General features: G+C 35.3%; 1 protein-coding gene across 1 annotated transcript in view; it reads right to left on the bottom strand.

Moving 5' to 3' along the window:
- LOC129037901 (protein eyes shut homolog) overlaps positions 1 to 25967 on the bottom strand; it is a 359551-nt gene that overhangs the window by 34837 nt on the left and 298747 nt on the right. Inside the window, exons 6-7 of the mRNA XM_063666298.1 lie at positions 13296 to 13486; positions 7781 to 7872 (exon numbers count right to left, since the gene is read on the bottom strand). Coding sequence (XP_063522368.1) covers positions 7781 to 7872; positions 13296 to 13486 — 283 coding nt within the window. The remainder of the gene's footprint in view (positions 1 to 7780; positions 7873 to 13295; positions 13487 to 25967) is intronic.

The raw sequence follows: 25967 nt of genomic DNA on the forward strand, positions 1-25967 counted from the left end.
AGAGAAAAATGAGGCAAGCTAGAATTACAGCTGAGTCAAGTGAATCATATGCAGCAGAAAGATTTAAGTAGAAATTTTAACTGTAGATCATTTATACTAGAACCTCTCTTATCAGGTTAGAGTAAAAAACATCATCAAAAACACGACATATTTCAGGTAAAATGAAAGGACATGAGTAATCAGTGGATACCTGTTGAAGCCTATACTTATGATATGCTAATCTTTGTTTCCATAAGTTGTTGAGCCTCTAAAGGGCATACATTTGTATGGCTCAGTAAATGTCACTAAATTGCCGTTATCCAGTTCTTACTAAAAGCATGCATTTGGCAGAAAGAAGCCAATTATACTTTATGATATTGTCTATTTCTAGCCTATGTTATTATCTTGTTTTAAAAAGTGCTTTCAAAATATATTTTGAAATTATTTTTGCTGAAAGAATAAGACTCAGGCCTTTGACTTGCATATACTTTGAATTTTTATATCCCAGATATATGATAAAATGTCTGGGTACAATAGCTTCCCAGTAATTCCACATAAATGCAGCTGCTATGTGCTTCTTTTGGTAACATCTGCCCTTTTTGATCAACATCCAACCAAAAATATTCTCAAAACTCTTGCGGTCCAGACAACTTATAGACTGACATCAGCTGCGTAATTTCAGCTGAACTTCCATAGAATAATAACAAATATCTTTTTCAAGAGAAAAGACCCCCAAAACTCTGATGTTAAATGGATGTATCAAGTAAAAACAAAATTACTCTATGCTCCTCTGATTTGACTAACAGTATTAATAATAGCAGTATATTTTGTTAATTTTGGTAATTTTATAATAGGTAATATGTTTTCAAGTAAAATGATGGGAAATGTCCTACTTTTTAAATTATTTTGTGTTTAAAAATAGCCCCTAAAAGGTAATTGGTAACCAATTTATCAGAGCACTGGAATAAATTGAATTAAAAATTACAGGCCAGGTGCAGTGGCTCAGGCCTGTAATCCCAGAACTTTGGGAGGCCAAGGCAGGTGGATCACTTGAGGTCAGGAGTTCGAGACCAGGCTGGCCAGCATGGTGAAACTCTGTCTCTACTAAAAATAGAAAAATTAGCTGGGCGTGGTGGCAGGCACCTGTAATCCCATCTACTCGGGAGGCTGAGGAAGGAGAATCGCTTAAACCACAGAGGTGGAGGTTGCAGTGAGCCAAGGTAGCACCACTGCACTCCAGCCTGGGTGATGGAGCAGGATTCTTTTTTGAGACACTGTCTCAAAGAAAAACTTAAACATGGTTAATTTCTATTCTAATTAACTGGCCTATGTAGGTTACATTTTAAAATCCTCTTTTCCCAAGTTACATGATGAAATTTCATTCCTACTCTATCTTTTGTGTTAAAGGAATATATACCACTTGGAAAGGAAGAGAAAAATAGGTTTATGTAACAGGAACATTTCCTTGGATGAATAATTATCACTTACAATGAAAATCAATTGTTCATTTTTTATTTTGTTCAAGTTAAAGTAAAATCAGTATTCCATGGTCATGTTTTTCTTGACACTACTGACAGGGGTTAATTAAAAGATTAATGGGATAATGTACACATTTCATTAGAAACAAATTTTTTATTTTTTGGAAAGTGGTTAAATAGCTAATTTTTGTTTGTTTCCACTTCACTGATTTTCCAGCACTCTGAGCCAGTGTTCCTGCTCTAATTGATACATGTCCTGTTCTTGGTTTCATTCTTAATTTCTTCCAAATGAAGTGCAAAACTTGGATGCTTACACTAGTGATAATGTTTCCATTGTCTTTGTTCCAATTGTTACTAAAATTAGTGGTTTCTTTCAGACTGCTCTGTGTTTTGAATGCACAATTTGCTGCATTTTTATAATATTTTCTACCACTCAAACACATAAGAAGGTATATGATGTGATGATGAAACGATTTTTCATTCCTAGGCATCATGCGCCAGTATGCTGGGTAAATCCCGGAGTAGTTTAATAGATAGTAGAAAGAAGCAATTATTTAAAACATGTAATCTGACATGGTGTGCATTTTGATGAAGTTATAATTATTTAATAGATAAATAGCGTATATATCAGTACATGTTTTGTAAGCAATGCAATAAACCACTTAAAACCAAGATTAAAAGAAATATGAGCACTTTGGTTCAAATTCAACTACCAAGTGTTATAAATTGTGTTTACTGATTTTTTGTTTTTATCCTAAAGGTAGACAGTTATATTTTCCCTTATAGAAATAATTCTCATCTTGTTTATTCCACATTGTTTTAGCTGATGTACTCTTCCTCATGGGTGCAAAGCTAGAAAACCTTTTCCAGCTTCCCTTGTCATGAAGTGTCTCCATGTGACTAATCTCTAGCCAACAGAATGCAGAAAGGGGTGGGATTTGCCACTTCTAGTCCTGCCCCATTAAACCTTTCACCAGTCCTTCACCATGCTGACTGGTGGAGAATTCATTTTCTCAGCAAAATATACATGGAACACTTCAAATATATAATTTGAGTAAGGTTAAATAAATGAACTTTTCACAAAGATGTGGTCAGAGAGTAGAAAAGCCACAAAGGATCGTACAGAATGCCAGGACCACAACATAGTTACTCTGACACTACCTCTACATCGAAAGACTAGAGGAAGAGAGGAGTTATCAGAACAGAGTAGAGGGCCATTTGCCAGGAGCAAAGACCTTGACTTTAGGGAAAGAACCAACCCATGGGACACAACACAAGGTCAAAGGAATACACATTCAGGCTTTACCCTCCTGCCTCCCTATTTTTTTGATATGAAGAAAGAATCTGTTCTAGACCTTTCTCCTTGGCTTGAAGGTGGCTGTCTTCTGTCTTCATGGTGTCTACCTTCTGTATGGGTCTCTCTCTATGTCCAGATTTTCTCTTTTTATAAAAACACCAATTATATTTTGTTAAGGCCCACCCTAATGAATTCATTTTAATGTGATTACCTCTGTAATGATTCTGTAGCTAAATAAGCACACATTCTGAGCTGCTGAGGGTTAACACTTCAATGCATACATTTTGTGAAAACCCAATTTAATCCATAAAAGAGCCCACTAATTTAATCCACACAGGTAAATCTCAGAGGACCAGCGCAGAAAGAAATGGGAAATGAGCTGTAGAGCAGATCTGGAGAAGCCCAGACATTGAGAGTCTATTGTGTACTGTAGATTAGCCTACCCTATTAAGGACAGTGAGTACTCCTTTGATTATTTATCTGATCTCTTACTTAAATATCCTCCAGTAAGACTCTATTGCATATGATGTAGTTCACAGTTCTTTCTGTGGCATTTGATGACATATACAACCTGACTACCACTGCATTTTCATACCCGATTCTCATTCCTTCCTACCTAAATGATCTCAAATTATTACCTTCCTCTCTTCTTTTGATACCAGTACTTAATTAAGGAACACCATTCTCCTATTATCATCTAACAAATTAATATAACGACATTCAGGCTTTGTATCTGGTTCTATATCACTTGAGAAAATATCTGCCAATGTGTGGATTTCATTGGTACATGTCAGTCTTCTAAAGTGTCATGTCATTTACTGTTTATATAAATCATATGCCCTTTTTCAAAATGCTTTGTAATTTATTGCATGTCTAATGCAATGATTTATTGTATCCAATGCATGTGGATGACTGTACATAAACATAGCTGGTAAATTATTATCTCAAGGATAATTAAAGATGTTCTCATTTGCTCTGGGTCATTTGGTTTTGCAGAGTTTGTTGAATAGGAACCACCTGCTGCCAAAGGGCCAAACCAATAAATTCTCCATGAGACAGTTTTAGAACTGACAGAGTGTTTGTGAATTACTTACAAATTAAGATATTGACTCAAATTAGGATATTGTTGTCTTAAATATAAGACAACAAATAATTTTTTAAAATTAATGGCAGTATTTTTAATTGGTAGATATTTAGAAAAATCTAAAATCCCATAGTTTAGGAGGTCAGAAAAGCCTAACTTTCTTCTAATCCCAAATTCTAACCTTCTTCAAGGACAAGGTAGAAGTTAAGCGGTGACTTTAAATGGGAAAGAAACCCATAATACACCTGTTATTAAAGGCAAACTCAATTATTCTATTAATATAATTATGTTTTAGTATATAATTAGAATGTAATATATATTATAGTATAATATATGCAATGATTATAAGTAGTATATAGTATATTAATAACTTAATACAATACACATGCATAATTATTATAACTATACCAACAGACATGAATAAAATATAACATCAGACTCTCATATTTGTGCTTTACAGAAAATACATGAGCCACTATCTTCAGCTTCTCAGCAGCACCTTCTACCTTAATGTTCTACCTGGTGGTGTTCAATAGTGGAGTGACAAATGCTTACCCATTTGCATTTTGCTTCATGACATACTCTATGCTATTTTTCTGCATTCTAACTTTACTGCTTTGTCCCATTTTGACTGTCCCTTTCATTAAAATATGAGCACCAGCTATAGTTAATTTCTCACTAAAATAATTTTTAGTATGTGTGCTTTTAGTATCTTTATTATGCCAAAGTATATTTCACCTGATTTTAAGCACTCCATATTTTCCTTCCTGCTTTTGTTATTTTAAGCAATCACACCTTTCTTTTTCAAAAGGGCCATCCTGCTCTGCAGAACAACTTGTCTTTCCTTGTTCTCAAAAATAATGAGCCAGGTTACTTTTTCATAGAGCATATTTGTTTTGCTTTTTCCGAGATAGATCTTCATCATGGGCCTAGCACAATTTTGCTGTCCTTTTTCTTCCCAGTTCTATAACAGTATGTAAGGCAAGACCTTTCTCCTATATTCATATTCAAGAAGAAAGTCATATTTCAACAATAACAAAATAAAAGAGGGTAAAATGGGGGTGAATTGTGTGCACACCACTTACTTTTACTTATAAGAATATGTAAATGGTCAAAAAATTTTAGCTGCAACATTCATGAATTGTGTTCAATTCATAATTCATGTTTTTGAATTTTTTTCCCCAGGACTATATTTTAAAGATACTGAAAAATAAAATTAATGGAGCTTCACTCCTGTACTTTAAAGATGATAATCATGGACAAAATATATTTCTATAAATTTTTTATTACTTCAGACAAACCAAAAACCTGAGAAGAAATATTTCTGAGTTTAGATTATTTAGATCAGATATAGACAGGATATCAACTAATTTTTGATAAAAATAAAAAGCAATGGTGTACGTAAATTGAAACAAAATTATAGTCATATAACATAAAAGAAAGTGATTTTTTGGTTAAGTATTCTTAAAAGTGACATTTTGTAATAAGGATAGTGAAAAATATGTATTCCTGGGATTTAAAAAATCTTATACATTTAATGTTTCTTTTAAAGAAGACTAGTGTTTTGTTACTTTAAAAATACAGACTGTCCGTGTTTAGTAGAAACAATGATCAGGTCAAGGTGCAGGATATCTGGATTCTAATCTTGCTCCCTTACTGACTAGAAATGTAATAGAGAAAGTTGTCCAGCTTCTATGAGTCTCAGCTTTCAAATATGCAAAATGACTGCTATGGGCTGAATTGTGTTTCACTCAAAATTCATATGTTGATGCCCTAGCCATCAGTACCTGAGAATGTGACTATATTTGGAAATAGGGTCTTCAAAGAAGTAATAAGCTAAAATGAGGTCATTAGGGTAGGCTTTAATCCAATGTGTCTGGTGATCTTATTACAAGAGGAAATTAGAAGATAGACACTTAACAAAGGGTAGATGATATGAAAACAGGGAGAATACAGCCATCTACAAGCAAAAGGAGACCTCAAAAGAAATCAAATCTGTTGTCATTTTGATCTCAGAATTGTGAGACTAAATTGCAATTGTGAGATTAAATTGCCTGTAGAATAGTGAGAAAATTAATTTCTGTTGTTTGAGCCACCTTGTCTGGCACTCTGTTATGGCAGCCAAGCATCCTAGTAAAATAGGCATTGTAAGTTTTATGATGATTAGATGTAGTTATGCATGTGTAAAGCATATGGTACATGTTAATTGTTTAGTGTGTGTTAATTAATATTGTTGTTTCTTCTGCTAGTATTTTTACTGGACACATCATTTATAACTCTTATCTTTACCTGATCTTGAACATACAGCAGTTCTTTCCTGATCGGGGAAAACAGGAATTCAATTCATATTACATTTCTCTAGCACAGTTCATGGGACCTGTAGCTTCACACTTACAGATTTTGGAGTGAAAGCAGCCTTGAGATTGTGTCATTTTCTAGTTATGTCATTATCTGTACTTAATCTCCCTGTCTCTCAGTTTTGCATCTGAAAAATGTAGATAATTATAATTGTTTATAGGAATAGATTCATATATGCAATAAAATTAGTACTTGATATAAATTCCTGTTGAAGAAACTATAATTATGATTTTTGTAAAATGTATTTTTTTACTCTTTTTCAACCATGCCTGAAGCCAGAACAGCTTCTGTGGGTTTTCCCTCTGTCTCTTCATGATACCAATCTGTCATTTTGCTTTATTCAGGAGCCCTTCTACGTCTTTCATGATTTGATTCTTACTGCCACCCAAGGCTCATGCACTTGCTCCCCTACAGATGATGGTCATCCCTGCCCAGGGAAATTATTACCTCGACTGAGATGGCATTTTCCAAAGTGTACTGCCCCCAATATTTGTTATTTAGGAGATTAAAATGATGAAGAAAGATATTAAATGTGTGTCTGTGTCATGGCACTTTTAAGTATAGTGACACTAAGCATTAAGAAAAAAAGAAAAAAATACAAATTAGTAAATAGCATCTCAGAGTTCTTAAAATGTTCATGTTCATTTTGAGTATTCTAGGTGGGAGGTAGATATGAGGTAGGCTTTCCTCAATTTATTTGATGATACATTATATTTTGGTCAATAATTTGTAAGAATCTGTATTCTAGATAATAGAATTTGGGTAGTTCTGGCCTGAGGAAGATAGAACTTCCTTAAAACCTCTCCTTTAACTTTTTTCCCAGTCTCTGTTTAGGACTTCTTTTTTTTTTTTTTTTTTTTTTTTCCTTTTTATTGGCTTTAAACAGATATTTCCTTTTACTAAATAATCTATTGCCAGAAAATAATTTAATCTACATACCAGCTTATGGCTGTGGTATGTGTTTTCAGCATCACTCAAAGAAATAAAAAAGGTGGAGGGAGGCAAGGCACGTAACAAAAAAGCATTACATCTATATTAAAAATTAAAATTTACTAAAAATCAAATAAGAAAAAGGAAAAGTTTACTTATCAGATTGGCAAACTGATTTATTTCAGATGTTCATGAGCATTTGGGGATAGGGTCACCTTCAAACATAGCTTTTGAAAATATTAATAATATACCTTAATTACTCAATCTGGATTGTGGTGGGCCATTTTAATTTCCTTCTTTATGCTTTTCTGGAAGTGCCACATTTTCTACACTGAATATAATTTACTTTGTTCATCAAAAGAAATTACCAGTTTAGTTGATTTGTTACAACTGCCATATGAGAAAAATATGAGGCTTTTATGGATCTTTTGTAAATCTCCTTATGTGAGTTCATTGATAATGTAATCCCTACAATATTCTTTTCTCAGTACATTTTTTAGAATGTATAGAAAAGCTTGACAAACATTAATTCATACACATGCACATGTTAATACTAATCAGTATAACCTCAGTTTTGAAATGACAAGGACAATATTATGAGGAACAGCCTTTGCTACTTAATGAGATTAAGTGGAAAAGAAATAATTATCTTACCTGATAAGCAGTGTATACTTTTGCCCATCGTCCACTCTAATAGTAGTATTAATGCTTTTAAATTTTGCTTCACCAGGACAGTAAAAGTGGTACTGTTGGGGGAAAAAAGTTTGTCCTCAAACAGTTTTTCAGCATGAAATTAATACCTTATATTTGCACTGGACTTTATAATTTATCAATATATTTTACATCGCTTTGGAGAGACATGAAGTTTGAAACTTAAAGAGAAGTGATAACTGAAGGTTTACAACTAATATGTCCTAGATTTAATACACACAAATATATGAGTATTATATAGATATAAATACACATGCATACATGTGTACACATACACATCTAGATTCTTTTCCAGTATTCTGAGGAACATGATTGAGAAAGGCAACATCCTCTACTAGCAGAAAGCAAGTATTTTAGGAATTTTCCTTACATAACAGCAATTGAGCAAGGCAAAGAATGGTTAATACAATCTAGAGGACAATATTAATGTCACAGGAAGGCAAACTTCAAGATTGTGAAAACTAACCATTCATTCCAAGCTTTTTGAGATGTCAGGGTGTCTGGGTTCATTTGTAGAATTACTGCTAATGGCAACTAAGTTATGATCTAGAGAGGAAAAATCATGTCTATATCAGGTATGATTAACCAAGTATCCCCAGAAAATCCATGGATGTGCTACAGTGGCTTATTAAGCTTCTTAGCAAGCATGTTTCTACATGTATATGGATTATATTGTGTCTATTCTTTCCCAGAGAGGGGCTTTAATATTTTTATTGTATCTAAAAGTGATCTATAACCCACATGTGTTAAGAAACTCACTTGCATTGTGTTTCATAACTTGTGACCCTAGCTGTATTTAAGTTGATATACCCAAATCCTCTCACATATAGTCCAAAGATAAAGATAATGCTATATATTTTAACTTTTTATGATATTTGGCCATTGCAAAAGACTCCTTTCCTTTATAAGATTATTTATTGTCAGTTCACTTTAAAAACTCCAATAAGAAGCCCATTAGGAGGAATTACTGGAGACTTGTAGGATTGTAGGTGAAAATATTTTATGAAATAATGTATCATTAAGACTAATGGATAGCCACTGCTTTCCCTATCAAATGGGAAAAAATTAATTCACAATAGGTTAAACGAAGATATTTAGGAACCATAAAACTAATTAGTGAAGAGAGGTATAGAATTTCTTTCCCTTTGGTTTTATGAAAAAGAAAGGATATATACTTACAAGTCTATAATAATTACTATCATTTACTTAATTGTAATAATTTGTCAGTCTCCATCTTAAGAAAATTTAAGATCATTTACTTTTCAGCTAGATGATCAGAGTTCAAATCCCAGCTCTGTTACTTAGAAGTTTTGAGACGTCTTCTATTCAACATAGTGTTGGAAGTTCTGGCCAGGGCAATTAGGCAGGAGAAGGAAATCAAGGGTATTCAATTAGGAAAAGAGGAAGTCAAATTGTCCTTGTTTGCAGATGACATGATAGTATATCTAGAAAACCCCATTGTCTCAGCCCAAAATCTCCTTAAGCTGATAAGCAACTTCAGCAAAGTCTCAGGATACAAAATCAATGTGCAAAAATCACAAGCATTCTTATACATCAATAACAGACAAACAGAGAGCCAAATCATGAGTGAACTCCCATTCACAATTGCTTCAAAGAGAATAAAATACCTAGGAATCAAACTTACAAGGGATGTGAAAGACCTCTTCAATGAGAACTACAAACCACTGCTCAAGGAAATAAAAGAGGATACAAACAAATGGAAGAACATTCCATGCTCATGGGTAGGAAGAATCAATATCATGAAAATGGCCATCTTTCCCAAGGTAATTTACAGATTCAATGCCATCCCCATCAAGCTACCAATGACTTTCTTCACAGAATTGGAAAAAACTACTTTAAAGTTCATATGGAACCAAAAAAGAGCCCGCATCGCCAAGTCAATCCTAAGCCAAAAGAACAAAGCTGGAGGCATCACACTACCTGACTTCAAAATATACTACAAGGCTACAGTAACCAAAACAGCATGGTACTGGTACCAAAACAGAGATATAGATCAATGGAACAGAACAGAGCCGTCAGAAATAATGCCAAATATCTACAAGTATCTGATCTTTGACAAACCTGACAAAAACAAGAAATGGGGAAAGGATTCCCTATTTAATAAATGGTGCTGGGAAAACTGGCTAGCCATATGTAGAAAGCTGAAACTGGATCCCTTCCTTACACCTTATACAAAAATCAATTCAAGATGGATTAAAGACTTAAATGTTAGACCTAAAACCATAAAAACCCTAGAAGAAAACCTAGGCATTACCATTCAGGACATAGGCATGGGCAAGGACTTCATGTCTAAAACACCAAAAGCAATGGCAACAAAAGCCAAAATTGACAAATGGGATCTAATTAAACTAAAGAGCTTCTGCACAGCAAAGGAAACTACCATCAGAGTGAACAGGCAACCTACAAAATGGGAGAAAATTTTCGCAACCTACTCATCTGACAAAGGGCTAATATCCAGAATCTACAATGAACTCCAACAAATTTACAAGAAAAAAACAAACAACCCCATCAAAAAGTGGGCAAAGGACATGAACAGACACTTCTCAAAAGAAGACATTTATGCAGCCAAAAAACACATGAAAAAATGCTCATCATCACTGGCCATCAGAGAAATGCAAATCAAAACCACAATGAGATACCATCTCACACCAGTTAGAATGGCAATCATTAAAAAGTCAGGAAACAACAGGTGCTGGAGAGGATGTGGAGAAATAGGAACACTTTTACACTGTTGGTGGGACTGTAAACTAGTTCAACCCTTGTGGAAGTCAGTGTGGCGATTCCTCAGGGATCTAGAACTAGAAATTCCATTCGACCCAGCCATCCCATTACTGGGTATATACCCAAAGGACTATAAATCATGCTGCTATAAAGACACATGCACACGTATGTTTATTGCTGCATTATTCACAATAGCAAAGACTTGGAACCAACCCAAATGTCCAGCAATGATAGACTGGATTAAGAAAATGTGGCACATATACACCATGGAATACTATGCAGCCATAAAAAATGATGAGTTCACGTCCTTTGTAGGGACATGGATGAAACTGGAAATCATCATTCTCAGTAAACTATCGCAAGAACAAAAAACCAAACACCGCATATTCTCACTCATAGGTGGGAATTGAACAATGAGAACACATGGACACAGGAAGGGGAACATCACACTTTGGGGACTGTTGTGGGGTGGGGGGAGGGGGGAGGGATAGCATTGGGAGATATACCTAATGCTAGATGACAAGTTGGTGGGTGCAGCGCACCAGCATGGCACATGTATACATATGTAACTTACCTGCACATTGCGCACATGTACCATAAAACCTAAAGTATAATAATGATAATAATAATAATAATAATACAAGAAAAAAAAAAAAAAGAAAAACAGTAGTTCATAAGAAAAAAAAAAAAAAAAAAAAAAGTTTTGAGACGTCACGTGAGCTTTGTGCTAAAATCTACTCACTTGTAAAATGGGGTAATACAAATTTTTGTGTGGTTTAAATTGATAAATGAATGAATATTGTGAAGTAAATATTATAAATGGGCAAATAAATCAATCAAAGTAGAACACACAGAATTATACCTGGGACATAATTATATATGAAGGCTATGAAGGCTAGCTTTTTTTTCTTTTTTCTTTTGGCTCCATCTCCCAGGCTGGAGTGCCATGGTGCTATGTGTATATGTATTATATTACTTCAGAAACATGAGCATTTAAAGAAAATCAAACTAAGGGAATTTGCCTGTTTAAATAATAAGGTATAACTCATCCTTTCATGGAAATTCACAACATATACACTTAAATCACATCATAAAAGAAATGTTATGCCAAATGCTGTTATTATATTTCATATATTAGAATTATACGAGTTAATTACCTTATTTATTGGGCTGAGTTATTGCAATGATGATTGGGTTGAGTTCCCTAAACCAGGTATTCAGAGCAGGGATATGAGACAATTTGTTTTTATTTTATTTTATTTTTTTATTTTTTATTTTATTATTATTATACTTTAAGTTTTAGGGTACATGTGCACAATGTGCAGGTTAGTTACATATGTATACATGTGCCATGCTGGTGTGCTGCACCCAGTAACTTGTCATTTAGCATTAAGTATATCTCCTAATGCTATCCCTCCCCCCTCCCCCCACCCCACAACAGTCCCCAGAGTGTGATGTTCCCCTTCCTGTGTCCATGTGTTCTCATTGTTCAATTCCCACCTATGAGTGAGAACATGTGGTGTTTGGTTTTTCTGTCCTTGCGATAGTTTACTAAGAATGACGATTTCCAATTTCATCTATGTCCCTATAAAAAATGTCCAACAATGATAGACTGGATTAAGAGACAATTGGTTAAGGTAGAATGATGTTGGGAAAAGAGCATGCACTTTCAAATGAAGTCGGTTTCAAAATGTTATTAGCTGCATAATCTTGGACTTTTGAAAGGTTCTTATAACACTTACCAAGTGCAAAGTCAGCAATCTCAAACTTTTTGATCTCACAGTCTCTTTGCATTCTTAACATTTATTGAGAACCCCAAGGAGTTTTTGTTCACTGAGTTGTGTCTATCAATATTTACATTGCTAAAAATTACAACAGACATTTTTAAAATACAAAAATACGTAATAAAATGATACATTAGCGATTAGAGCAAGGATATCATTGCATGTCATATAGCCTCTGGAAAACTCCACTATACACTTATGAGAGTAAAAGTGAATAAGGCAAATAACACCCCTTACCTGCAGAAAACTTACAAAAACAGGTTTTCTCTTGAGGATCCTCTAAAAAAATCTTGGGATTCCCTAGGGTTTCCCAGATTCTACCCGCCCTTAAGGTTATAAAAATGGTAACAATTATTATCATTGGGAAATTAAGAAATTGGGAAGCTGGTCAATAAAGAAGTAGAGGAAAAGATGAAAATAAGGAGAAAAAAAGACAATGAATGTTAATTCAAATCATGTACTGTTTGAAATATTAATATCTAAATATCTATAAACTGATCTATCAGTATTAGTGTAAATTTTTCTCTGTAAAGTATATGAGCTTCTTAACAACACTCTCTTGCCTTCTGAATGATATTCTAATTAGGTATATTTTCCAGAAAAAAGTAGAGACCTTTTGAGCAAAATACTCTGACAATTATATTTTTTAAATTTATAAATATGTGATTAATGAAATCCAGTTAGCTTATTTTTTGAATAAGTTGTTAACCACCTTATATTATTATCAAATCAGTTTTTTTGCTTAAAAATACTTGGTTGTTGTTGGTTCATATATATGTAGAGAGAAATTATAAAAGTAGAGGAAGAGACATCCTGGTGGTGAGTATAAAATATAGAGTTAAGTTTAAATTTTATTTTGAAAATAACCAATGAAGCACGTAATTAGAACAACTTTGTAATTTTTTAAAAATTAAGTGAACTGAATAACTTACCTTTAAAGTACCATTTTCAATAAACAATTGAATAAAAAATCCATCTACTAAATTTGAGTCTTGCTTGACATACAGCAGAAGTCCATAGGAGCTGAAGGTCTGAAATTCTAGGGAGATGTTATTTTGTGGATTTAAAACCACATTCTGAAATTCTAGATAGGAATCTCCATAATAACGAACACAACTGAAATCTGTGGAGTCAGAAAGAAAATACAATTTAGGTTGAAATAAATATTCAGTACCTAGGTTTCACATTATTAACATAGCATATGTTTTCTCTAATGGCTCGTACATCTCTTTCCTGCCTCTTTCAAGCCCAGGCACTTCTTTCCTTTGGAATAGTCATAGCAGTTTTGTCATGATTTCTTTGTATTTGATGGCTTCATGATAAAATCTCATTGTAAGGCAAGGAAATCAAGATGACTACTCTTCAACACTGCTTTTATTTAGATTTTATGTTACAGGTTAACAGAAAAGGGCACATTTTCTAAATATGTACTTATTTCTTCTTTATATAAGGTATTGATACAAATTATGATTAATATTGTTAATAATTTGATTTGGGAGGTTTGTGAGGGAATGCTAGAGATTATTGAGAGGCATAGAAGTTGTTAACCTTTTGTATTAACACTCTAAATTATATGAGTTTCTTAACAACTCTCACCTTCTGAATGATATTCTAATTAGCTGTAGATTTTCAGAAAAAAATGAAGATACTTTGAGCAAAATACTCCACAGTTAAATTTCTTAAATTTATAAATATGTGATTAATAAAACCAAGTTATCTTATTTTTGAATAAGTTGTTAACTACTTTATATTATTATTAAATCATTTTTTTTTGCTTGATAAATACTAGATTGTTCTTGGCTAATGATTCCTGAAACAATGGATTTGAATATCACTTTTCTTCCAGTTCCTTTCTTCTTTTGCTATTCTCATGACCTCCCCAACACAAGCTTTCTTTCTCATTTAAAACTTTCGAATTATGTATTATTTATAACTACTAGAAAATATTATTTATAAAACCATGTGAGTTTTAGTTTGCTATCATAGGATAATATTCATTTTTGAATCTGTACTTTAAAACTTCAAGAAATTTTATATCCTATGTGTGCTGTCTTTATTTGGAATTTTTAATGAAGCTTTAGAATTACTCATTTTGCTACAATTTGAAACTTGTAACAATTTCTAAAGAAATAACCAGCTAAGCCTCAAATTAATTTTTTTCACTGGAAATAAGAAGGTTCAAAATAGTGCCAGGAAACATTTGCACTTTATAGACATAAAAGCATGTGTATATGTGTGTGTGTTTGTGTGTGTGTTTAATCAAGGACTGACTTCATTAGTGAAGCACAAATTAATGACTGAAAAAATAACAACGTCCTTTCAATTTTGACATTCTAATTTTTTCAGTTGTTAAATGATAGGGACATATTTTTTTTCCCCATGTAGCGTTTCAATGGTGATGTTAAAAGCATAATACAATAACATTTTAAACAACAAGAAATTGTTTTAAAGATTTCAGGCATTTATTTTAACAAATTGAGAATAAAGTCATGTATCAGTTTGATTTAAAATTCAAATTGTGAAAGAGCATAAAATGTTTTCAAAAACATTACAACAAGATTATACCCAATATTGATGAAATTAAAAAAAATCTATTACATACAGGGGGTCTTCAAAAAGTTCACATAAAATATGTATTATTTAAAAACTATAGATGAATTTCACTCATCATGACATGTCTGAACAAATATATTTGAGTTACCAAGAAGCATAAGACATCTGTTTGAAAACAGCCCCTATCGGAACACGAATTCTGCTAAAATTGAAGCAAGAACAAACACCAAATTTACGATGATGCTTGGGTGAAAGAATGGTAAAATCATTGATGCTTTACAAAAAAATTATGTGGACAATGCCCCAAAGAAATTCACAGTTTACAAGTGAAAAACTTGTTTTAAGAAGGGACAAGACTAGGTTTAAGATGAAGTCCTTAGTGACTGACCATCCATATCAATTTTCAAGGGAAAAATTAATCATATTCATGTCCTAACTGAAGAGGACCAATAATTAACAATAAAAACAATAGCCAACACTATTGACATCTCAACTGGTTCAGGTTACACAACTCTGAATGAAAAATTAAAGTTGAGCAAACTTTCCACTCAGGGGATGTCAAAACTGTTGTGCCCAGATCAGCTGTAGACAAGAACAGAGCTTTCAATTGAAATTTTAAACAAATAAGAACAAGATCTTGAAGTACATCTTTGAAGAGTTGTAACAGGAGATGAAACATGGCTCCACTAGTATGATATTGAACACAAAGCACAATCAAAGGAATGGCTATCAAGAGGTGGAATTGGTCCAGTCAGAGCAAAAGTGGACCAGTTAAGGTCAAACATCATTGATATGGTTTGGCTCTGTGTCCCCACCCAAATCTCATTTTGTAGCTCCCACAATTCCCATGTATTGTGGGAGGGACCCAGTGGGATATGATTGAATGTTTTTCCCATGCTGTTCTTGCAATAGTGAATGGGTCTCATGAGATCTGATGATTTTAAAAACAAGAGTTGCCCTGCACAAGCTATCTCTGCCTGCTGCCATACATGTAAGATGTGACTTGCTCCTCCTTGCCTTCCACCATGATTATGAGGCCTCTCCAGCCATGTGGAACTGTAAGTCCAATAAATCTCTTTCTTTTGTAAATTGCCCAGTCTCAGGTATGTTTTTATCAGCAGCACGAAAACAGATGAATGCAGTAAATTGGTACCAGTAGAGTGGGCACTGCTGAAAAGATACCTGAAAATGTGGAATTGACTTTGGAAGTGGGCAACAGGCAGAGGTTGGAACAGTTTGGAGGGCTCAGAAGAAGACAGGAAAATGTGGGAAAGTTTGAAATTCCCTAGAGACTTGTTGAATGGCTTTGACCAAAATGCTGATAATGATATGGACAATGAAATCCAGGCTAAGGTGGTCTAAGACAGAGATGAGGAACTTGTTGGGAACTGGAGCAAAGGTGACTCTTGTTATGTTTTAGAAAACAGGCTGGAGGTATTTTGCCCATGCCCCAGAGAATTGTAGAACTTTGCACTTGAGGAACATGATTTAGGATATCTGGCAGAAAAAATTTCTAAGCAGCAAAACATTTAAGAGGTGACTTGGGTGCTGTTAAAGGCATTCAGTTTTATAAGTGAAGCAGAGCATAAAAGTTCAGAAAATTTGCACCCTGACAATGAGATAGAAAAGAAAATCCCATTTTCTGAGGAGAAATTAAAGCCTGCTGTTGATATTTGCATAAGTAATGAGAAGCTGAATGTTAATCCCCCAAGATAATGGGGAAAATATCTCCAAGGCATGTCAGAGGTCTTCATGGCAGCCCCTCTCATTACAGGCCTGGAGGCCTAGAAGGAAAATGTGGTTTTGTGGGCCAGGCTAAGGGTCTCTCCGCTGTGTGCAGCCTAGGGATTTGATGTCCTATGTTCTAACTATTCCAGCCATGACTAAAAGGGGCCAAGGCTTGAGCTGTTGCTTCAGAGAGTGGAAGCCCCAAGCCTTGGAAGCTTCCATGTGGTGTTGAGCCTGCGGGTGCACAGAAGTCAAGAATTGAGGTTTGGGAACCTCCGCCTAGATTTCAGAAGATATATGGAAACATCTGGATGCCCAGGCAGAAGTTTGCTATAGGGGCAAGGTCCTCACGGAGAACTTCTGCTAGGGCAGTGCAGAAGGGAAATGTTGGGTGGGAGCCCCGACACAGAGTCCCTGCTGGGGCACCGCCTAGTGGAGTTGTGAGAAGAGGACCACCATTCTCCAGACCTCAGAATGGTAGATCCACTGACAGCTTGCACTGTGCACCTGGAAAAGCCACAGACACTCAACACCAGCCCACGAAGGCAGCCAGGAGGGAGGCTGTACCTTGCAAAGCCACAGTTGTGGAGCTGCCCAAGACAATGGGAACCCACTTCTTGCATCAGTGTGACTTGGATGTAAGACATGGAGACAAAGGAGATCATTTTGGAGCTTTAAAATTTGACTGCCCTGCTGGATTTCGGACTTGCATGGGACCTGTAGCCACTTGGTTTTGGCCAAGTTTTCCCATTTGGAATGGATGTATATACCTAATGCCTGTAGCCCCATTGTATCTAGGAAAGAGTTAACTTGCTTTTGCTTTTACAGGCTCATAGTGGGGAGGGACTTGCCTTGTCTCAGGTGAGTCTTTGGACTGTGGACTTTTGAGTTAATGCTCAAATGAGTTGAGACTTTGGGGAACTATTGGGAAGGCACAATTGGTTTTGAAATGTGAAGATACGAGTTTTGGGAGGGGCCAGGTGTGAAATGATAAGATTTGGCTCTGTGTCCTCACCCAAATCTCATCTTGTAGCTCCCATAATTCTCACCTGTTGTAGGAGGAACCTGGTGAGAGATGATTGAATCATGGGGGCAGGTCTTTCCCGTGCTGTTCTTGTGATTATGAATGGGTCTTCCAAGATCTGATAGTTTTAAAAACAAGAGTTTCTCTGCACAATCTCTCTCTTTGCCTGCTGCCATCTACATAATATGCGACTTGCTCCTTGTCTTCGGCCATGATTATGAGGCCTCCCCAGCCATGTGGAACTGTAAGTCCAATAATACTCTTTCTTTTGTAAACTGCCCAGTCTCAGTTATGATCTTATCAGCAGCATGAAAACGGACTAATAGAGTCATTAAAAAAGATTTCTGGGGGACGCTCAAGACATTTTTCTTTTTGACTTTCTGGAGGGCCAAAGAAGGATAACATGTCCCTGTTATTACAGTGTTTTAAGAAAGTTAGTCAAAGCTTTAGCAGAAACATGCCCATGAAAGCTTCACCAGAGAGTACTACTCCACCATGACAATGCTCCTGCTTATTCCTCTCAGGAAATTAGGGGTAATTTGTGATATTTTCAATAGAAAATAATTAGGCATCCACCTTATAGTTCTGATTTGCCTCTTTCTGACTTCTTTTTGTTTTCTAATCTTTATTTTTCTTCAGTTAATAAAGTAAAAAGGCTACATTGACATGGGTAAAGTCCCAGGACACTCATTTCCTTAGAGATGGACTAAATTGTTGGTATCATTGCTTGTAAAAGTGTGTTGACCTTGATGAGTTTTATGTTGAGAAATAAAGCTTATTTTTAAAATTTTTATCTAATACCATTTTTCACAACATTTTGAAGTCTTTTCATATTATTTTATAGCTTTTAGAAAGAAACATATCACCTAACTGACAATAACAAACTCAAAAACTCCTTAATATTATTAAGATATGTATTTTATAGACTAAATTTTAAAAAATTCAGTGGCTTTTTCATTATGTGACTAATTATTTGTATGGAAACTCATATATGCATTCAATTGTAAAGTACTTGAGAGTATGCTGGATTTATCATTCTATTCCAAGAACCTAGCACGATACATGATTCTGTTAAGCATCTGAAAGCACATACTACAGCTTGGATGTTTATCGCCTCCAAATCCCACATTGAAATGTAATCCCCAATGTTGAAGGTGGAGCCAAGTGGAAGGTGTTTGGATCATTGGGGCTGATCCTTCATGAATGGCTTGGTGCCATCCTCACAGTAATGAGCGAGTTCTCACTCTGAGTTCACATGAGATATGGCTGTTTAAAAGAGTGTGGTACTTCCTTTCTCTCTCGTTTCCGCTCTTGCCATGTGATACCCTGCCTCCCACTTCACCTCCACCATGATTCCTGAGGGCATCACCAGAAGCTGAGCAGATGTTGGTGCTATGCTGGTACAGCCTGCTGAACCATGAACCAATTAAACCTCTTTCTTTTATAAATTACCCAGCCTCAGGTATTTCTTGATAGCAATACAAAACAGACTAACACACTATCTAATAGAAAATATAATTGCTTTTGTTTAAATGTGCTTGGAAATTTATAGTTAAATATAGACTTTTAAAAGTCAGGAAGATATTTTGCATAGTGTTTTCAATCATATTTGTGGTGTTTTCTATTTAAATATATAAGTACAGATTTTATTTTACACTTCCCTCAGCAAAAATTTTAAACAGATGAGAATAATGATTATAGCAAGCACAGAATAGCTTTGTGAAGAAAGCATAAATACTGAGATTATTTTCAGTAATGATGGGCTAAAGTAAAATAATAATTCTATATATTTTTATTGTCTAGAATTAAATAATAAACTTCTGCACTTAAGTTTTTACCTTCCTAAATAGAAGAATCTTTATCTGAATTGTATGGATTTATATTATGATTATACCTATAATTTTGTATGCTTTTGGTACAAATAACCAGAAATTCTAATTCCAAATAGTTTCAGCAATAAAGAAATGAAATAGGTTAAATAAAAGGAAGTTCAAGAATAGGATGGGTTTTCAGATGGATGTATGTTTATGGAAAAGCTTAACTGATTTCTCATAAAATACCTAGATTACGTCTGTCTCTCCACTCTGATATTCACAGGCTGAGTTTTAATATGAGACTTGCTTTTCACATGATTCCAATGTGATGGCCAGTCACTCCGTTTCCAAAACTGTTCTTCTGTAATAATAAGAAGAAATAACTTTCTCAAGTTAAAGAGAACCTTTCCTAGAAGTTAACTGGCTAGAACTGGGTGACCAATAAGCCCTCTGTTGGAGATGAGGACGGGTTCAGCTCCCACAGAGAGCTATGGACCAGGGTTCATAATGGGCAAAACTGGTATTCTGTTAGGAGGAAAACCTCAACATCTAATTCCAGTATTTCTCCAGATTCATGAATTATTTCCTGGCTTGTATCTGATTGTCAGATTAAAGACCTAAGATGCACAATCACATGTCCAAGCTAAAGATATTAACTTTCATCTTCGACTTCCTGCCTGTTTCTCTTTATATGCAGTAGCTCTTGCCTTTATTTCTAGAAACTCATATGGAGTTTAAGAATGAGTCTAGCCATTTAAAAATTTACTTGAAACATGGTTGTTGCTAGGTGGGTAGTTGCTAGTTGCCAGTTTTTTTTTTCACACGTAATTATTTAAGTTTTCAGTGCATACTAATAGTCACTCCCATTGCATGAGAATAAGGAAAACTTAAAAGCTGTGTAAGAGAAAAATCAGGAATCAATGACCCTTCCCTCTCTACTGCAACAAAGAGAGTTTTTTTAATTGACTAGAAAAATAATAGAATACATGTATTTTAGAAGAAATGAATAATAGAAACTCTGAAGTATATGTGTGTATATATAGAAAATAAACCAAATGAGTATAATATTTCTCTCAGATTAATTACGAATATTTACTCCAACACCACATATTCCTTTTAATAAAACAAATATATATTTTTTTAAAGTGTAAAGGAATCTTAGTTTGGGGCATTTTTCATTTTTTTTGTTTTGTTTTGGTTAGCAGAACATGAAATTCTATACCAATTTTTAAGAACCAAGTCTTTTTTATAGTTAGTGTTTCTATAAACAAGATTAAATGTGAAAGTTGGAATATTATGAGAGAATAATTGAATACTAGGACTTTCTATAAAATTGATAGTTTGATAATTACTCTGTAGTGATCGGGTAGCTTAAGTAAAGATATATATGATTTTGTCCCATATCTGGTAGTTATTACCAATATAGTATAATCCATGAGTAACTGCCCAAAGAAATAATTATGTATTGCTCTCCGCAGTATATATCATTAGATAAATGTTAGAAAATATTTTGCAACCAAAATGTAAAATTATCCCTTTCTCCAGGTTTCTTGAAAGCAATATCTAAGAAATAATAATGGAAATTTATAATATATGTGTGGGTGGAGGGGAGTGCTCATGTACATTTGCGATTTTTTCTGTTAAGTGAAGTATTAATTTGAGAAAAAACTTTATGTATGACACTTAAATATAATCAATATTGAAAGGTTTACTATGCTGTTTATTAAGAAACCTGTATCACATCTTGATTCTTGATTTTAATAGTAAGCAGATCAGCAACTGTGTATTACCCACAGATACTGTCTATAACTTGTGTCTCTTTGTGTTATTTCTGTAAAGAAGAGTTTGAATTTTATCATTACAAAATCTCTGCATATTTAATACTTTAAATTTCTGTGTTCTACAAATTGTGTCTAATTCACCTTAAAATCCAACTTTACATAATCCATTTTAGCTCATCCCAATTAGCTTAATACCCACTAACAGAGCAGGATAAAGTAGGAAAATTAGCATTTATTTATTTACTATATGATAGGTTTTATTGGAAGCTTTACATATGCTTCTTGAAATTCTGATTTTTTTTCCTGGCAATGTAAAGATTTATATTATATGAAAATGTTTCAAAATAAGTTAGGAAATATTAGTTTCTTTAATAGGTTTCCACAGGTTCATTAGTACATTGATCATGTCACTAATTTATATAAAGTATATTTTAAAGCAAGTATTAATCATAAAATGCCAAAAAAAGTTTACAAAACAATCAATAATACTGAAATTAAAAGCTAGACTACAGAGTTCAAGATTTGCAGAAACTCCTCAATGTGGCTAAAGGAAATATATAAGTAGTGGCAGATTATATGAAATAGATTATTGCAAGGAAATGTCCAGGAGGATTAGTCAAGTAGTTGAAAAAATTTTTTTACTGAAAGCAATCAATGATCTTTTTGAAGGGAAGCAAAACATCTATAATCATAATATTTCTCTTCACCATGAAACGGAGATTGATTAGGGAAAAAAATTATTTAATAGCAATCCATAAGGATAGGAAGTAACTTCCTAAAATAAAAATCAAATCATGCCACTCCCCTGCTTAAAAACATAAGTGCCGGACAGTGGGTGCAGGACAGTGGGTGCAGTGCACCGTGTGTGAGCCGAAGCAGGGCAAGGCATCACCTCATCACCTCACCCAGGAAGCGCAATGGGTCAGGGAATTCCCTTTCCTAGTCAAACAAAGGGGTGACAGATGGCACCTGGAAAATCGGGTCACTCCCACCCTAATACTGTTCTTTTCCAGCGGGCTTATCAAATGGCACACCAGGAGATTATATCCTGCACCTGGCTCGGAGGGTCCTATGCACACAGAGCCTCACTCATTGCTAGCACAGCAGTCTGAGATCAAACTGCAAGGTGGCAGCCAGGCTGGGAGAGGGGCGCCCGCCATTGCTCAGGCATGAGTAGGTAAACAAAGCGGCAGGGAAGCTCGAACTGGGTGGAGCCCACCACAGCTCAAGGAGGCCTGACTGCCTCTGTAGGCTCCACCTCTGGGGGCAGGGCACAGATCAAACAAAAAGACAGCAATAACCTCTGCAGACTTAAATGTCCCTGTCTGACAGCTTTGAAGAGAGTAGTGGTTCTCCCAGCACGCAGCTTGAGATCTGAGAATGGGCAGACTGCCTCCTCAAGTGGGTCCCTGACCCCCAAGTAGCCTAACTGGGAGGCATCCCCCAGTAGGGGTGGACTGACACCTCACATGGCCGGGTACTCCTCTGAGACAAAACTTCCAGAAGAACGATCAGGCAGCAGCATTTGCAGTTCACCAATATCCACGGTTCTGCAGCCTCCGCTGCTGATACCCAGGCAAAGGGTCTGGAGTGGACCTCCAGTAAACTCCAACAGACATGTAGCTGAGGGTCCTGACGGTTAGAAGGAAAACTAACAAACAGAAAGGACATCCACACCAAAACTCCACCTGTATGTCACCATCATCAAAGACCAAAGGTAGATAAAACCACAAAGATGGAGAAAAAACAGAGCAGAAAAACTGGAAACTCTAAAAATCAGAGCACCTCTCCTCCTCCAAAGGAATGCAGCTCCTCACCAGCAATGGAACAAAGCTGGACGGAGAATGACTTTGACGAGCTGAGAGAAGAAGGCTTCAGAAGATCAAACTACTCTGAGCTAAAGGAGGAAGTTCGAATCAATGGCAAAGAAGTTAAAAACTTTGAAAAAAATTAGACGAATGGATAACTAGAATAATCAGTGCAGAGAAGTCCTTAAAGGACCTGATGGAGCTGAAAACCATGGCACGAGAACTACATGACAAATGCACAATCCTCAGTAACCAATGTGATCAACTGTAAGAAAGGGTATCAGTGACGGAAGATGAAATAAATGAAATGAAGCATGAAGAGAAGTTTAGAGAAAAAAGAATAAAAAGAAATGAACAAAGCCTCCAAGAAATATGGGACTATGTGAAAAGACCAAATCTATGTCTAATTGGTGTACCTGAAAGTGACACGGAGAATGGAACCAAGTTGGAAAACACTCTGCAGGATATTATCCAGGAGAAATTCCCCAATCTAGCAAGGCAGACCAATATTCAAATTCAGGAAATACAGAGAACGCCACAAAGATACTCCAAGAAGAGCAACTCCAAGACACAAAATTGTCAGATTCCCCAAAGTTGAAATGAAGGAAAAAATGTTAAGGGCAGCCAGAGAGAAAGGTCGAGCTACCCATAAAGGGAAGCCCATCAGACTAACAGCTGATCTCTCGGCAGAAACTCTACAAGCCACAAGAGAGTGGGGGCCAATATTCAACATTCTTAAAGAAAAGAATTTTCAACCCAGAATTTCATATCCAGCCAAAATAAGCTTCATAAGTGAAGGAGAAATAAAATACTTACAGAAAAGCAAATGCTGAGAGATTTTGTCACCACCAGGCCTGCCCTAAAAGAGCTCCTGAAGGAAGCACTAAACATGGAAAGGAACAACCGGTACCAGCCACTGCAAAAACATGCCAAATTGTAAAGACCATCAAGGCTAGGAAGAAACTGCATCAACTAAAGAGCAAAATAACCAGCTAACATCATAATGACAGGATCAAATTCACACATAACAATACTAACCTTAAATGTAAATGGGCTAAATGCTCCAATTAAAAGGCACAGACTGGCAAATTGGATAAAGAGTCAAGACCCATCAGTGTGCTGTATTCAGGAAACCCATCTCACGTGCAGAGACACGCATAGGTTCAAAATAAAGGGATGGAGGAATATCTACCAAGCAAATGGAAACAAAAAAAGACAGGGGTTGCAATCCTAGTCTCGGATAAAACAGACTTTAAACCAGCAAAGATCAAAAGAGACAAAGGAGGCCATTACACAATGGTAAAGGGATCAATTCAACAAGAAGAGCTAACTATCCTAAATATATATGCAACCAATACAGGAGCACCCAGATTCATAAAGCAAGTCCTGAGTGACTTACAAAGAGACTTACACTCCCACACAATAATAATGGGAGACTTTAACACCCCACTGTCAACATTAGACAGACCAACAAGACAGAAAGTTAACAAGGATATCCAGGAATTGAACTCAGCTCTGCACCAAGTGGACCTCATAGACATCTACAGAACTCTCCACTCCAAATCAACAGAATATACTTTTTTTTCAGCACCACACCACACCTATTCCAAAATTGACCACATACTTGGAAGTAAAGCACTCTTCATCAAATGTAAAAGAACAGAAATTATAACAAACTGTCTCTCAGACCACGCTGCAATCAAACTAGAACTCGGGATTAAGAAACTCACTCAAAACTGCTCAACTACATGGAAACTGAACAACCTGCTCCTGAATGACTACTGGGTACATAACAAAATGAAGGCAGAAATAAAGATGTTCTTTGAAACCAACAAGAACAAAGACACAACGTACCAGAATCTCTGGGACACATTCAAAGCAGTGTGTAGAGGGAAATTTATATCACTAAATGCCCACAAGAGAAAGCAGGAAGGATCTAAAATTGGCACCCTAACATCACAATTACAAGAACTAGAGACGCAAGAGCAAACACATTCAAAAGCTAGCAGAAGGCAAGAAATAACTAAGATCAGAGCAGAACTGAAAGAAATAGAGACCCAAAAAAACCTTCAAAAAATCAATGAATCCAGGAGCTGGTTTTTTTTAAAAGATCAACAAAATTGATAGACTGCTAACAAGACTAATAAAGACGAAAAGAGAGAAGAATCAAAGAGACGAATGAAAAATGACAAAGGAGATATCACCACCGATCCCACAGAAATACAAACTACCATCAGAGAATACCGTAAACACCTCTATGCAAATAAACTAGAAAATCTAGAAGAAATGGATAAATTCCTCAACATATACACTCTCCCAAGACTAAACCAGGAAGAAGTTGAATCTCTGAATAGACCAATAACAGGCTCTGAAATTGAGGCAATAATTAATAACCTACCAACCAAAAAAAGTCCAGGACCAGATGGATTCACAGCCGAATTCTACCAGAGGTACAAACAGGAGCTGGTAACATTCCTTCTGAAACTATTCCAATCAGTAGAAAAAGAGGGAATCTTCCCTAACTCATTTTATGAGGCCAGCATCATCCTGATACCAAAGTCTGGCAGAGACACAACCAAAAAAGAGAATTTTAGACCAATATCCTTGATGAACATTGACACAAAAATCCTCAATAAAATACTGGCAAACCGAATCCAGCAACACATCAAAAAGCTTATCCACTATGATCAAGTGGGCTTCATCCCTGGGATGCAAGGCTGGTGCAACATATGCAAATCAATAAATGTAATCCAGCATATAAACAGAACCAAAGACAAAAACCCACATGATTATCTCAATAGATGCAGAAAAGGCCTTTGACAAAATTCAACAATGCTTCATGCTAAAAACTCTCAATAAATTAGGTATTGATGGGACGTATCTCAAAGTCATAACA

The sequence above is a fragment of the Pongo pygmaeus genome, chromosome 5 (genome assembly GCF_028885625.2).
Source record: "Pongo pygmaeus isolate AG05252 chromosome 5, NHGRI_mPonPyg2-v2.0_pri, whole genome shotgun sequence".
Classification (NCBI taxonomy): Eukaryota; Metazoa; Chordata; class Mammalia; order Primates; family Hominidae; genus Pongo; species Pongo pygmaeus.